The sequence below is a fragment of the Cetorhinus maximus genome, chromosome 20, assembly GCF_964194155.1.
Source record: "Cetorhinus maximus chromosome 20, sCetMax3.hap1.1, whole genome shotgun sequence".
NCBI lineage: Eukaryota > Metazoa > Chordata > Chondrichthyes > Lamniformes > Cetorhinidae > Cetorhinus > Cetorhinus maximus.
In genome coordinates this window covers 50,749,277-50,762,290 of record NC_135898.1, presented here as the reverse complement: position 1 = coordinate 50,762,290, position 13,014 = coordinate 50,749,277, and the positions used below count along the sequence as shown (strand labels likewise).

General features: G+C 44.1%; 1 protein-coding gene across 3 annotated transcripts in view; it reads right to left on the bottom strand.

Annotated features, from left to right (window-relative positions):
- Positions 1-13,014, bottom strand: part of hspa12a (heat shock protein 12A) — a 205,575-nt gene that overhangs the window by 168,914 nt on the left and 23,647 nt on the right. The window contains exon 1 of one of the 3 annotated variants that reach the window (XM_078564660.1): positions 318-804. The exons of 1 other annotated variant lie outside the window; for it this stretch is intronic. In XM_078564660.1, coding sequence (XP_078420786.1) covers positions 318-357 — 40 coding nt within the window. In that variant the 5' untranslated portion in view covers positions 358-804. Of the gene's footprint in view, positions 1-317; positions 805-13,014 lie in introns of those variants that run through there. One more of the 3 variants, XM_078564661.1, reaches the window with a different exon arrangement.

Here is a 13,014-nt window from a genome sequence, read left to right as displayed (position 1 = left end):
AGTACACCGTAAGTAGCTAAGAGAAGAAAAGCCAAATGAAACGGATTATGCCACAAGGTTTCTTCACCTGGAACAAATCAGTTTGTTCTAATTTTATGCTGCATTGTGTCCCACAAGTCCCCATGTGACTATTGCAATGGCTGGGCTCTGCAGTGAAGCCAGAGAGACTTAGCAGGATATTACATCCACACAGGATCCTACAGATATATAAAAAACTAGCAGTGAATGAAAAAGGCAGCAAGCACTGTTCTGATCCTGACAGGATTACCAGCCACTGCAGCATGGATTTACGCTGACAATAGTAAAGTCTCGCCTACCTGCAGTATGGCCTTCAGTCACAGACTCCTTCTCAGACATTGTAGTGAATCCAGTCAAAATCTGCAGTGTTTAAAATCTTTTAACCATTAAGCTAGCAGTACCTTTAGCTCACTGTGCAGTCTCTGCCATTGAATAACTGCAATCTGACTGAATTGCAGCTTCTCTTTAAACTGCTAAAACAAGCTTTTCCTTTCTCCCCTTCTCTCTCCAAATGTTTGCTATACTGGTAGTTCAGTAAAGCCCCAATCTTTGACTCCCACCCCCACTATGCTTAAAAGGCTTTCTTGTTGAAATTAGCCCAAACATAAGGGAAGAAATGAGCTGCTTGCACTCTTACTCCGCGTGTTTCTGCAGAGCTCCGCCTCCCTAATGTGCTCATACAGTGTCAGCAACAGCAGCAGGGAAGGGCTTCCCATGCTGCAGTAAACGACTGAGCAGTAGCAGTCTGGCAGGATGGAGCACAGCGAGAAACAATTAAAATCCCTAAGTAAATGCGGAAGATTGATCAGATTATTTTCAAATCTTCTGGATTTCATTATTTAGCATTCTGTTTGTCAATCTTAATTCAGTTCCCCTTGAAATGTGCACAGCAATAGTTAAAAAAATAGTTTTAAGCCCAATTGATTATAATTGTAGGAATACCTTGTAGCAAGACCTAGTTATAATGACCTCACGTTAATCATGCCTTTAGTCTTGCATATAAAGTGCTATATACTATGCAGTGACAATTATTTCTTATATTAAATATACCGGAAACATTTCGAATGCAGAGATTAGACAAAGTATTGTATGCACAGCTACTCCAAGTCCCGCTAGCCTTCCATTAAACGTCCCCACCCCTTCCTGCACCACATGTTATTCAGTTAACACATATCATTTTCAACTAAGTTTCACTTCCACATCATTCCACAAGGATCATGAAAATAGCAAGAAGCCATTTTTATTCTGCTCTGGGTGTAACTGCTAAAAGATTACACTGAAAGTTCAAACACTGCTTCAGCACAGCATCAATGGACTCAATATTTAAAAGTCTATACTCAAGATTTTAATGTTTCATGCTTTTTATAGCTCAGGTGGCAGGTGCACTGATCAGTATTACAGCAAGCTTCCAGTCTAAAAATGCCTAAATTTGAAAATGCTTACCATTGTGTTCAAAAGCCTCCAGGGCTTCACCCCTCCCTATCTCAGCAACCTCTTCCAGCTGGACAGCATTCACAGATTTCTGCGCTCCTCCAATTCTGGCCTATTTTGCATCCTCAACTTTCACCACTCCACCACTGGCAGCTATGCCTTCAGTTGCCTAGGTCCTAAACTCTGGAATTCCCTTCCTAAACTTTGCTGCCTCTTTACCTCATTCTTATCCTTTAAGATGCTCCTTAAAATCTAGCTGTCTCAATGGGCCAGATTTTCACAGAGTTGGGAGACCTTTAAAAATGGTGGATGGGACCCCATTCTGGGATTCCCTCCTCCGTCCCTGGTACCCCCAATTTTTGCTGGCATGGGAGAAGGGTGCAGACAGTGAGTCCGACCCTGTATGCCCGATCCAGTTGGCTCTATTGTCCAAGTAGACATATCCTAGCCTGCCCAGCACCCCCCACCACCCCGGCAATTCTTGCAGAATTGGGCCAGTTTCTCAAGGGCTCATGGGTCACAGCCCCTCACAGGAATCGTGAACCATAGGATGGATGTGGGAACCTTTTGAAAGTTCTTATCTGTGTATGCCCATGCCAGCTCATGCCCCCATCAACTCCAATGGCCCCTGATACCCTTCATGCCAACTCATAGCACTTCCATGCCCATTCACCCTGTATATACTCCATACAGAACCAATGAACACTATAGTGACAATGGCATGCACGAAAATGCTTAAAAACAGCCATTCATAATGTTCTTAAGAAAGCTGCTGCAACAATCTTATAATAGTGTCAATCAACCAGAGATTTAAAGTATCAATAACAGAAACCTGATAACCCTTTATCTTACGTAAATAAACATTGAGCCATGGATAATGTAAATCTAAGGAAAAAATGCTTGAGCTGTCAATCAAGCAACGTGTTTTCTTCTGTGCACCTGTTTCAACAAAGTAATGGAAGCCTGGGCTCTCAGCCAAGCTTCACCACCACCTTCTTAAGGGCAATTTGGGATGGACAACAAATGCTGGCCTAGCCAGTGACACCTACATTCTGTGAAAGAATAAAACAAAATCTTCCTAACTATAGTGCCTCCTGGTGCTACTACATTCATTTTACTCCCCCCAACCTAAATGCCACCATGTATCATGATCAGTTTGCTCATCCTCCCTGCACTCCCAGCTCTTGTCCACACAAACTGTAAGAAACTTGTACCTGTTGAACAAGTTTCAAGGGCTGAGCTCCTCCAGTGCTACCTCACTCATAGTCACACCCTCCTGTCCAATATACTTAACTTAATTGGTGTGTTTCCCAAAACAATGTGTCCACTTAACTTTATCCCTCCTTGATTGATTACATTGTCCACAGCTTGGTGTCCAGCTCCAACTCAATCAAAATCCCTCGAACTGCAGACACTAACTGCAGATGTGGTTGCTGTGGATCACACTGGTGTCTACCAATACCCACATGCTGTAGCTGCAACATATCACATACATTGCCATAGAGTTATACAGCACAAAAACAGGCCCTTCAGCCCATCATGTCCATGTGGCTATCAAGCACCTATCTATTCTAATCCCATTTTCCAGCACTTGGCCCATAGCCTGTAAGCTATGGCATTTCAAGTGCTCATTGAAATACTTCTTAAATGTTGTGAGGGTTCCTGCCTCTACCACCCCCTCAGGAAGTGTGTTCCAGATTCCAACCACCCTCTGGGTGAAAAAACCTTTCCACAAATCCCCCCTAAACCTCATGCCCCTTACCTTAAATCTATGCCCCCTGGTTATTGACACCTCCGCTAAGGGGAAAATTTTCTTCCTACCTGCCCTGTCTATGCCCCTCATAATTTTATATACCTCTATCAGGTCTCCCCTCAGTCTTCTCTGCTCTAAGGAAAACAACCCCAGCCTATCAGTCTCTTTTCATAGCTGAAATGCTCCAGCCCAGGCAACATCCTGGTGAATCTCCTCTGCACCCTCTCCAGTGCAAACACATCCTTCCTATAGTGTGGCAACCAGAACTGCACACAGTACTCTTGCTGTGGCCCAACTAGCTTTTCACACAGTGCCAACATAACCTCCCTGTTCTTATATTCTATGCCTCGGCTAATAAAGGCAAGTATCCCATATGCCTTCTTAACCACCTTATCTACCTGTGCTGCTGCCTTCAGGGATCTATGGACATGTACACCAAGATCCCTCTGATCCTCTGTACTTCCGAGGGTCCTACCATTCATCATGTATTCCCTTGCTGTGTTTGTCCTCCCAAAATGCATCACCTCACAATTCTCAGGATTAAATTCCATTTGCCACTGCTCTGTCCATCTTACCAGCCCATCTATATCGTCCTGTAATCCAAGGCTTTTCTCCTCACTATTTACAACACCAACAATTTTCGTGTCATCTGCGAACTGCAATCATACCTCTTATCTTCACGTCTAAATCATTAATGTACACTACAAACAGCAAGGGTCCCAGGACCGATCCCTGTGGTACACCACTCGTCACAGGCTTCCAACCACAAAAACAACCTTCGACCATCATCCTCTGCTTCCTGCCACTAAGCCAATTTTGGATCCAATTTTCCAAATTGCCCTGGATCCCTTGACCATTCTCCCATGTGGGACCTTGTCAAAAGCCTCACTGAAGTCCATGTAGACTACATCAACTGCACTACCTTCATCTACGCAACTAGTCACCTCCGCTAAGGGGAAAATTTTCTTCCTAACTACCCTATCTATGCCCCTCATAATTTTATATACCATCAAATTCAAGCAAATTTGTTAGACATGATCTCCCCCTAACAAAGCCATGCTGATTATCCCTGATTAATCCCTGCCTCTCCAAGTGGAGATTAATCCTGTCCCTCACAATTTTTTCCAATCGTTTCCCTACCACTGATTTTAGACTCACTGGTCTGTAAATATTTGGTTTATCCCCTCTACCCTTCTTGAATAACGGTACCGCATTAGCTGTCCTCCAGTCCTCTGACACCTCTTCTGTGGCCAAGAGGATTTGAAAATTAGTGTCATAGCCCCTGCAATCTCCTCCCTTGCCTCACATAGCAGAATGGGATACATCTCATCTGGGCCTGGGGATTTATCCACTTGTAAGCCCGGTAAAACCGCTAATACCTCCTCCCTTTCAAGTATATCACAGTCCCCCTCTCTGATTTCTACACCTACATCGTCTTTCTTCATAGTGAACACAGATGAAAAGTAATCATTTAAAACCTCACCTACATCATCCGGTTCCACTCACAGATTGCCACTTTGGTCCCTAATTGGCCCTTCTCTTTCCCTGGTTATCCTCTTGCCCTTAATATATTTATAAAATGCCTTGGGATTTTTCCCCCTCTTCACTCTCCTAATTACTTTTTTTAGTACCCCCCCAACCACCACCCCCGCCACACTTTCTATACTCCTCTAGGGCTTCCGCTGTTTTCAGCCCTCTGTATCTGCCATAAGCCTCCTTATTTTTCCTTATCCAATCCTCTATATCCCTTGATATCCAGGGTTCCCTGGAATTGTTGGTCCTACCCTTCGCCTTTACAGGAATATGGTAGCCCTGAACTCTCAATATTTCCTTTTTCAATAACTCCCACTGTTTGATATAGACTACCCTACAAGTAGCTGCTCCAGGTCCACTTTACTAGTCCTGTCCTATCATATTGAAATCGGCCTTCCCCCAATTCAGGGCCTTAATTTCTGGCCCATCTTTGTCATTTTCCAAAACTACCTTAAATCTTACAGAGTTATGGTCATTATCCCCGAAATGCTCCCCCACTGACACTTCTACCACTTGCCTGGCTTCATTCCCTAAGATTACATCCAGTACCACCCCTTCTCTTGTAGGACTTTCTATGTGCTGGCTCAAAAAGCCCTCCTGGATGCACTTTAAGAATTCTGCCCCCTCTAAGCCTTTCACACTAAGACTATCCCAGTTAATATTGGGGAAGTTGAAATCCCCTACTAATATTACCCTATTATTTTTACACTTCTCCTAGATTTGCCTACATACCTGCTCCTCTATCTCCCGTTGACTGTTTGGGGGCCTATAGTACACTCCCAGCAAAGTGATTGCCCGCTCTTTGTTTTTAAGTTCTACCCATATGACCTCATTTGAGGAACCTTCTAAGATACCATCCCTCCTTACTGCAGTAATTGACTCCTTCATCAATAGTGCAATGCCACCTCCTCTTTTACATCCCCCCACCCCGCACCCGCCCCCTCCACTGCCACCCCCGCCCCCCCACCCCATCACACCTGAAGATTGTGTATCCTGGAATGTTGAGTTGCCAGTCCTGCCCTTCCCTCAACCATATCTCTGTGATACAATATCATATTTCAATATCATAGCAACAATATCATATTCTCATGTGTTAATCAACGCCCTCAATTTATCTCCCTTACTTGTAAGACTCATTGCGTTAAAATAGATGCAATCCAGCCTTGCATATTCCCTTGTGCCTTAAAAGCTCTCTATTTGCTCTGCCTTCCAGACTGACTTAGTTTCTCTTCTATATTTGGCTGTGTATCACCCCCTACCATACCTCCACTCTGTATCCCATCCGACTGCCAAATTAGTTTAAACCCCCCCCTCCAACAGCACTAGCAAACCTCCCCGCAAGGATGTTGGCACCATTCCGGTTCAGGTGCAACCTTTCAGTCTTGTACAAGCCCCACCTTCGCCAGAAACAGACCCAGTGATCCAGGAAACTAAAGCCCTCCCTCCTGCACCACCTCTTCAGCCACGTATTCATCCTCTCTATCCTCCTATTCCTATACTCACTAGCATGTGGCACAGGGAATAATCCAGAGATTACAACCTTTGAGGACCTGCTTTTAAATCTGCTACCCAGCCCCCTAAATTTTTGTTGCAGGACCTCATCCCTCTTTCTACTTATGTCATTGGTACCAATGTGAACCATGACCTCCGAGCGTTCGCCCTCCCCCTTCAGAATGCCCTGCAGCCATTCTGTGACATCCTTGATCCTGGCACCAGGGAGACAACACCATCCTGGAGTCATGTCTACAGCCGCAGAAGCACCTATCTGCACCACTCACTATTGAGTCTCCTACCACTATTGCTCTTGCACTCTTACTCCTCCCCACTTGTACAGCTAAGCCACCCAGAGTGCTATGGCCTTTGCTCTGGTTGGCCTCCACAGAGGAACCATCACTCTCACTGTTTTCCAACACAGAAAAACGGTTCTTGAGTGAGATGCACTCTGGGGTTTTTCTGACTACTTGCCTGCGTCCCTTCTTCTGACTAGTGGTCACCCATTCCCTCTCTGACTGCACTTCCTTAAGCTGTGGAGTGACCACATCTAAAAACATGCTATTCCCGTAATCCTCAGCCTCACTGCTGTACCGCTGTGTCTCCAGCTGACGCTCAAGCTCCGAAGCCCGTTACTCAAGCTGGTCAAGCCAGCGGCACTTCCTGCACATGTGGTCATCCAGACTGCAAGGAGTGTCTAAGAATTCCCACATGCTGCAGGCTGTACAACACACGGGACTGAGCTCACTTTCTATAATTTTTGTTTGTTTTAATGAAAAGACTATTTCCTTAAATTTAAGCCAAGTAGAAAAACTATCTCGTTTTTCTTTAAAAAGAACAATGCCGAGACTCTTACCTTCTGTAAAGTCACTTTAAAGTGGAAAAAAAAATTTACCCACTACCTACCAATCAGCCCTCTCCCTTGTACTGACATCACTCCTTTCGAATTCCAGCACCACCGAGCGCCTGGGTGAGAATCGGCTCCCTCACCGGTAAACTCCACTCCCACTCTTTATACAGCCACTCCGCTTCCTCACAGGTAAACTCTTTAGGCCCTCCTCTTGCACTCTCCTCTAGGTGCTGCTGACTGCCTGTCCCAGGGTCCTCCTCTCGCTCTCTCCTCTAGGTGCTGCTGATTGCCTGTCCTAGGGTCCTCCTCTCGCATTCTCCTCTAGATGCTGCTGATTGCCTGTCCCAGGGTCCTCCTCTCGCACTCTCCTCTGACCATCTTGCCATCTCTATTGTTTTTATTTAATTAATCAGGGTTTCAAGTTTTGAAATGTCACTCAATGATTTGTGGTTATATTAAGTAATTTAGCTATAGTCACTTGGTAGTATAGAACTTGGGATTTGCTGAGAAAAGAGACATGCTGCCAAAGCTTTTCATCTTGCACTCATCAGGACAGATGCAAAAATGCCAAATTTCAAAGGAAGCAACAAGTTATACTGCATGAGAAAAGGTGCTGATTGGTTGGTAAGTTAACTCTGATTGGTTGAGGTGTTGTCATGGAGAATGCACCAGGGAACTATTGTCCCCCATGCTTTTGTTTAATTCAAAAAAGGTTCAATGGCTGGACATCTTCCTTTTGTCAGCAGAAAACAGCTCCTTGCATGTTCATATATATAGCTGCAGGAGTATATTATGAGTAAATGTGAACTTGTTCACTTTGGCAGGAAGAATGGAAAACCAGTATACTATTTTAAATGGAGTAAGATTGGTGTACCTTGGTGTCCTGATACATAAATCACAATAAGTTAGTATGCAGGTACAGCAAGTGATTAGGAAGGCAAATGACATGTTGGCATTTATTGCAAGAGTAATGGAATATAAAAGTAAGGAAGTTTTACTACAGTTGTACAGGGCCTTGGTGAGAACACATCTAGAGTACTGTGTGCAGTTTTGGTCTCCTTGTTTAGAAAAATACTTCAGAAGCAGTTCAGAGAAAGTTCACTAGACTCATTCCTGAGATGAAGGGGTTGTTTATGAAGAAAGGCTGAACAGTTTAGGCCTGTACCACTGGAGTTTAGAAAGAATGAAAGGTGATCTTATTAAAACTCTTACGATCCCAGCTGATGCTAATACTGGACAAGTCAGGTCCTGGAGTGAAACCTGGCTTAATAAATCCTAACTTTGTTTTTTTAAGAAACCATGGAGGAAAGTTACTGAACAAATTCACAGGAGTCTGCTGATGAACTTTTAACACAAAGAATTAAACAAGAAAAAAATGAACTATATTCCACCAGACAAAAAGGTTGGAAAAATCTCAATGGTGGGAATTTTATGGCCCCATCCCTGCTGCAGTGGGGTGGTAAAATGTGGCAAACCATTTTAAACTCATTGACTTTGGCAGCAATGTGAAATCCCTCTGCCATAAAACTCCAGCCAATAAAAACACAAGAAGGTGATCCAAATATTCCCTATTCCTTCATCCAGCAATATCCTTAAAAACACATATAAATTCGGAAAGATAAAATAATTTACACTATCTATCCTATACTCTAATATTCAGGCTAATATGAGGTGCACGTGAATTAACAGATGAACTGTGGTCAGCCATGCCACACTCCAAAGTAAATGACAAATATGACCAAAGCAAATTCCATGGATTTTTCAACCAGATGTTTGTCACATTGTGAACCAACCAGTCTCACAGAAACGTTGTCTTTGTCACGCGGGTTTCCAATCTCCACATTTGAATAACTTGCCTTGGAATTCTCTCCAAATGTCACTCCCACTCAGATGGCTTCAACAAGGATCCACTTCCATTGTGTCAATCTCACCTTCCGAGGTTCCTTTCTCCTGGATCTCCGAGTACACTCAAGCTTCACCTTCCAAACACAATTTCAGATCTCTGGCCATGCCAAGCAGAACACCACTGCTCCAAAAGGCTCACAGTAAGGAGTCACCAACCTTTGGCTGCCTCCTCGGATCTTCAGGGCTTCTCTCAAGCCTGCTTTGCTTCAAGTCTGCTCCTCACAGCTCTCTCTGACTCGGAGTCTATAGCTTTGCTCCTTCCTTTTAACTTGACTTCTGGGGTCTCATTTTTATTCTTGTCTTTGTCCCTGCTTGGGACTTTCTTCTGTCCTTCTCCCCATGTCTTGCTCCTTGGGACACCTTCCTCAATAATGGTGCTCAGGTTCAGATCACCTGACCTGCAGTTCCATGCCATTTCATTTCTTTGCTTCTGCGCAGGGGCACAGGGCCAGTTTCCAGCTGAAAAATGCAAAAAAAACTCAAACTGAGCATGTGTGGCCATTTCCCGGCTGACACACGCACAGAATGTCCAGGCCTGTTGGGAACTGGAGTTCCCAACATTTGACTTTAAATCAAGGTAAGTTTTTGCATTTCGTAACAAAATGTATAAGATCCAGAGGGGACTTTTTAGGGTGGCTAGCTGGAGGATATTTCCCCTTGTGGGGGAGACTAAAACTAGGAGACTTAGTTTAAAATAAGAGGTCTCACTTTTAAGACAAAGATGAGGAGAAACCTTTTCTCCCAAAGGGTCATTGGTGTGTGGAATTCTCTTCCCCAAAAAGTAATGGAAGCTGGTCTTTGAATTTATTCCAGAGTTAGACAGATTTTTGTTAGGCAACGAAGTCAAGGGTTATGGGGAACAGACAGGAAAGTGGAGCTGAGACTACAACCAGGTCATCCATAATCTTATTGAATGGTGGAGCAGGCTCAAAGGGCCAAATGGCCTACTCCTGCTGCTATGTTCCTGTGTTCCAGCAAGCGTAAGTGAGTCACTTTGCAAGCCCGACTGATAATCTTAAATTGGTTGTTCATGTAGTTCGTAGCACACTTGGGATTTTCAGCAAGTACTGTCCAATTGAGGAATCACATCTAATATTATATGCTCAGTTTTGCAAGCACGGGCTGGTTTAGTACAGTCAGTAATTTGCCTATTGTAAACAGCCAAAAGGACGCACTGTTTGATACATTCCACCAGTTGTTGGAGCTTACAGCCGAAGGTCAGATGAAAGGTCAGAGACCTGCAACTTTGGCCGGAATTATTTGAAAAATAGACAGTGACGGAGGTGGAAGTTGGGGGGAGGGGGCTATAAAATCACGGGAGATGGCGCAGGGTCAGGCCTGATGTCATGATGTCGGGACACAACTTTACCAGCAGTGGATGGTAAGTAAAGTGAGGAGTCCGCTCTCAATTTCTAAACGAGCAATTAAGATCATTGAATAGGCAATTAACAGCAATTTTATGAGTCTCTCAGAATTTTGCAAACATGGGGCTCAGAGCCTAAATAGCATTTAAAAGGAGGCAACATGGTGGGAGTTGTTGGTGTTGTTGCATTGGCAGCTGTTCACTGAGGTTTTTTCATTAAATTGAAAGGAAGAAGGGCAACCATTTGTTTTGGCTTTCCGCCTGGTTGAGCAGTCAGCCCTCGGGGCAGGGGCCTCACTGGAGAGAGTCCTAAGAGTGGTCTTAGACTGAGAAGTGTTTCAATCACAACATTAACATTTTCCAGTACTCTCAGGTGCCACAGCGTTTCACTCCACCCTGCACATCTGCAGAAATGGCACACAAGGGATGCCCACTAAAGAGATGGCTGCTGACACCAATAAGGAGCTGTAGGACCGAGGCAGAGGGACACTATAGCACAAACCATGCTGCGACCAGAGTGACCTTTGAACAGAGCATCGGTCTCCTCAAGATGAGATTCAGATTCCTGAACTAATCGGGTGGTGCTCTTCAAAATGCCCCAGCAAGGGTTTCCTGGTTTGCTGCACTTTACACAAATGGCACTGCAGAGGGTGAAGCTCTGGTTGCTGAAGACATAGCGGAGCTGAACAATCCTGACAGACATGGAAGGCCGCTTAGAGGGCATCAAGATCTAGGTGCAAGGAGGCACTTATATTCATGTGTTCCCCCTGATCCTTACCACTTCAACCCTATAGCCAAATAAAGATTCACACTCCAAACACAAAAAATCCACACACCTCTGCTGGAAGCCCATACCCCTTCATCCACTAGTAACTGTTGTTTTTGCAATGCGCAAATGATGAGCCCACATGGCATGCTTGCCCCCAGCCAGCCCTGCACATAGCACTGTTGCATTGCTGGGTGGCCAGCAGCATGTATGAAGATGTTCATAAGTCAAATTAAACATTTAAACCAATAATTGTTGCACACTGGCAGATGATCATTACTTTTTTGAGCACTCTTGAGGCCCTCAAGTACATCCAGTGTGATATATTAAATTTCATTTGTGTGCTCCTATGTGGGGCTCCCTCTTCACTGCCAGCTGTGATGGAGATAGTTTGTTGGCCTTTCTGCCCCATGGCTTGGGATGACCTTGGCAGCCATCCTCAAGCTTGAGGGCTACTGGAGAGGTATTGGGCCTTCCTCTGTTATCGAGGCTACTTGGGGCATTGATTTCAATGGCTGAAGAGGGGCTGATGAGCCACTGTTCACAATACTGTGAGAGAAGCCCCCAGGTGCAGAAGTCAGCTGCTCACCATCACTTGCAAGGCACATTAATTGTACCTCCCTGCTGATCCAAGAAGGACAAAGGCTTGGTTCCTCATTCGCCTCTTTCCCTTTCATGCCTTGCGATTGCTCCTGTGAGCTCAGGGACAAGGCAATGGTATGCAGGTCTGCACACATTTCTGACAGCCACTGATTGGTCTGCTGGGGTAGTGTTTCAATGCTGCTGATGTGGTGTATATGGATTTTCAAAAGGAATTTGATGCAGCGCCACACAACAGGCTTGTGAGCAAAATTCTAAGTCATAGGATAAAAGGGAAAGCAGGCACTTCAATAAAAAAATTGGCTCGGTGACAGGAAACAGAGTAATGATAAATGGTTGTTTTTCAGGTTGGAGGAAGGTACGCAGTGGAGTTTCCCGTGAGTCAGTGTTGGGACCCTTGCTCTTCCTGATATATATTATTGATCTAGACTGTGGTGTTCAGGGTACGATTTCAAAATTTGCAGATGATACAAAGATTGAAAACATTGTCAACTGTGATGAGGATAGTCTTGAACTTCAAAAGGACATAGACAAGTTGCTGGGTTGGGCAGACAAATGGCAGATGAGGTTCAATGCAGAGAAGTGTGAGGTGATACATTTTGGCAGGAAGAATATTGTGAGACAGTATAAAATCAAGGGAGGAACTCTAAAAGAGGTGCAGGAACAGAGGGACCTCGGCGTATATGTACATAAGTGATTGAAGATGGCAGGGCATGTTGAGAGAGCAGTTAATAAAGCATATAGTATTGTTAGGGGGAAATTAAAAATGCTAAAAGAGAATACAGTAAGAGTTTACTGAAAAACCCTTAAAATCTCCAGGCTTACATGGCTGCTAAACATATTGAGAGTTGAAGATTACTAGATGAACATTGCACAGCCTTGAGAGTCAGACTGGAGACAAAAGTAGGACATAAATTATATTAAGTGTACTCCCTTCTCACATAGGGAAGGGGCAGATTACTTTAGCTCAGATATGGGAAGATATACAATGGACAAAGAGGGGGCTTTGATGAAACACAAACAGTCTTGAGTTGTGAGAACCAAGGTCTTTGCATACGTGTTTTAATTTTGATTGGATAATATAATTATGTATACATCCTTTAGAATAATTGGTTAGCAAAATTACATGTTTATGCACTCAATAGGATAGAGTTAGCCTGGGATTGGTGTGCCGGTTACTGATTGGATGTATTCAAATGTATTATTATAAGAAAAAGTACAAAAGTAATGAAATGTAATCAATCTAGGAGCTGGGTCTTCATTCTTAGGAATGATTACGGCTCCCTTGCATATGCTTGAATAAA